Source organism: Phodopus roborovskii, unplaced genomic scaffold, assembly GCF_943737965.1.
Source record: "Phodopus roborovskii unplaced genomic scaffold, PHOROB, whole genome shotgun sequence".
Lineage (NCBI taxonomy): Eukaryota > Metazoa > Chordata > Mammalia > Rodentia > Cricetidae > Phodopus > Phodopus roborovskii.
In genome coordinates, this window is record NW_026126638.1 from 5,733,528 (window position 1) to 5,735,679 (window position 2,152).

Below are 2,152 nucleotides of genomic sequence, written 5' to 3' on the forward strand. Positions count from 1 at the left end.
ATGGAGCATATTCTACAGCCAGTATATATTTTCCAGAATGCATTAGTGATCATTTTTATCACAGAATTAATCATTGGAAATTTAGGAAATGGATTCTTGGCCCTGGTGAACTGCATGAACTGGATCAAGAGGAAAAAGGTCTCATTCGTAAGCCAGCTCCTCACTGCTTTGGCCGCCTCCAGAATGTTTCTGCTCTGGTTATTGTTTGCATGCTTATTAATCTCCTCATTGTATCCAGATTTAACCACTGCTGCAAGAGTGATAAAAGTCATTAACAATCTGTGGATTATAGGCCACCATTTCAGCATCTGGCTTGCCACATGCCTTGGTATCTCTTATTTTCTCAAGATAGGCAATTTTTCCAACTCTCTTTTTCTTTATCTAAAGTGGAGAGTTAAAAAGGCAATTTCAGTGACACTGCTGTTGTCCCTGATCCCCTTGTTTTTAAATATTTTATTGGTCAACTTGGAAATTAACGAGTGTATAAGTGAATCTCAAAGAAACATATCCTACAGTTTCATTTCTCATTACCATACACAGTGTCACAGGCGTGTGTTAAGCTTTTACACTATTTTCCTGACTATCCCCTTTGGTGTGTGCATGTTATCTTTCCTCCTGCTCATCTTCTCCCTATGGACACATCACAAGAAGATGCAGCAGAATGTCCAAAGATGCAGAGTTGCCAGTACTACAGCCCACATCAAAGCTTTGCAAATCGTGGTCGCCTTTCTCCTATTATACACCATTTTTATGTTGTCTCTGTTACTACAACTTTGGAAATATGAGTTACTGGAGGAAAGTCTTTTCATTTCATTTTGTCAGGTTATATATGTAGCTTTTCCTTCATTCCATTCATGTGTCTTGATTCTGGGAGATATGAAACTGAGACAGGCCTATCTTTCTCTGTGTTGTGGTGGCTGAAACACAGGCTCAGTTACATGGAAACCCTTGATTTCTAAAACCAAGGGATCATGTTGCATTTTCTAGAAAAAGATTAACGAATAAAAATTTATTTTTAAATAATCTTTGATTTGACTGCATAAGTTTTGGTTTTGTTTTATGATAAGCACTAGCTAAAACTATTACTAATTTAGCAATTTACATACAAAGTTATTTATTTATTTATTTTTGTTTTTTTGAGACAGGGTTTCTCTGTCTTGCTTTGGAGCCTATTCTGACACCTGCTCTGTAGACCAGGCTGGCCTCAAACTCACAGAGATTCACCTGCCACTGCCTCCAAAGTGCTGGGATTAAAGGTGTGTGCCAGTTATTTCTTAATATACATATCTAAATAAGGATGTTGTTGTAACCTAGTAAAACATAAATATATCAAAGTTAAATAGATTTTGTAACATTTGTTAACCATGACATTTTGAGTTATTGTCTAAATATGTTTTTGAATCTATATTAACTGTAATAAAAGTATATGAGTGAAACCATATAAATATAATACAGGACATGTGAATAAATGTTTAAAGAAGAAATTTATACTATTATATAGACTTTTAAATCACTGGAAATAAAGGTACCTTATTAAACACTGAGCTTGATTTAAACTTTTTGTCAATTCTTTAGACTTATGAGACTACTGTGTTAACAGTTACTATATTTTTATTATTAGTTTCATTATTAATCATTCTAAAATAATTTCCTGATTTTTAGGACTATGTAATTTACATTTTTAGGTATAATGTATTTTTCTGTATCATTTTAGGTAACAGAATAACCTATTTTATTTTAATACACAATTAGAAGAAACAAAAGTTTATGATACTTCTAAAACCATTAATTTGAAATTGTTGGGTTTTATATTTTATACTATAATGTATCCCTATTATCATAATTTGTAATATTTTATTGATGACCCACATACAATATCAGATCTTCTTATATTTACCAGTTGTTACTATTTATTGTATGGCACAATTGAAGAACCTATAAAATTAAATTAATTTGTGAAATAATTTCAAGTAGTTTTACAATGTACATAGGCAATCGAGTCTGGCCAGAAACCAAGTGTTTTATGCATTTAAATCATTAGTATGATATGATTCTGGATCTTATTGGAGATGAATAACACTTTGTTCAGATGTATTTTCATAAATAAATATTTCAAAGTTTTTGAATCAAGTTTATAGTACACTTTTCCATG

The 2,152-nt window shown here is 31.9% G+C and overlaps 1 protein-coding gene across 1 annotated transcript; it reads left to right on the top strand.

Annotated features, from left to right (window-relative positions):
* Nucleotides 1-921, top strand: LOC127213052 (taste receptor type 2 member 117). Its single transcript, XM_051173293.1, has one exon. The coding sequence runs from the start codon at nt 1-3 to the stop codon at nt 919-921; it is 921 nt and encodes a 306-aa protein (XP_051029250.1).
* Nucleotides 922-2,152: the final 1,231 nt, after the last annotated feature.

What these genes read in the sequence shown, in the direction of transcription:
- LOC127213052 (XM_051173293.1), top strand. Translation starts at nt 1, where the DNA reads ATGGAGCATATTCTACAGCCAGTATATATTTTCCAGAATGCATTAGTG.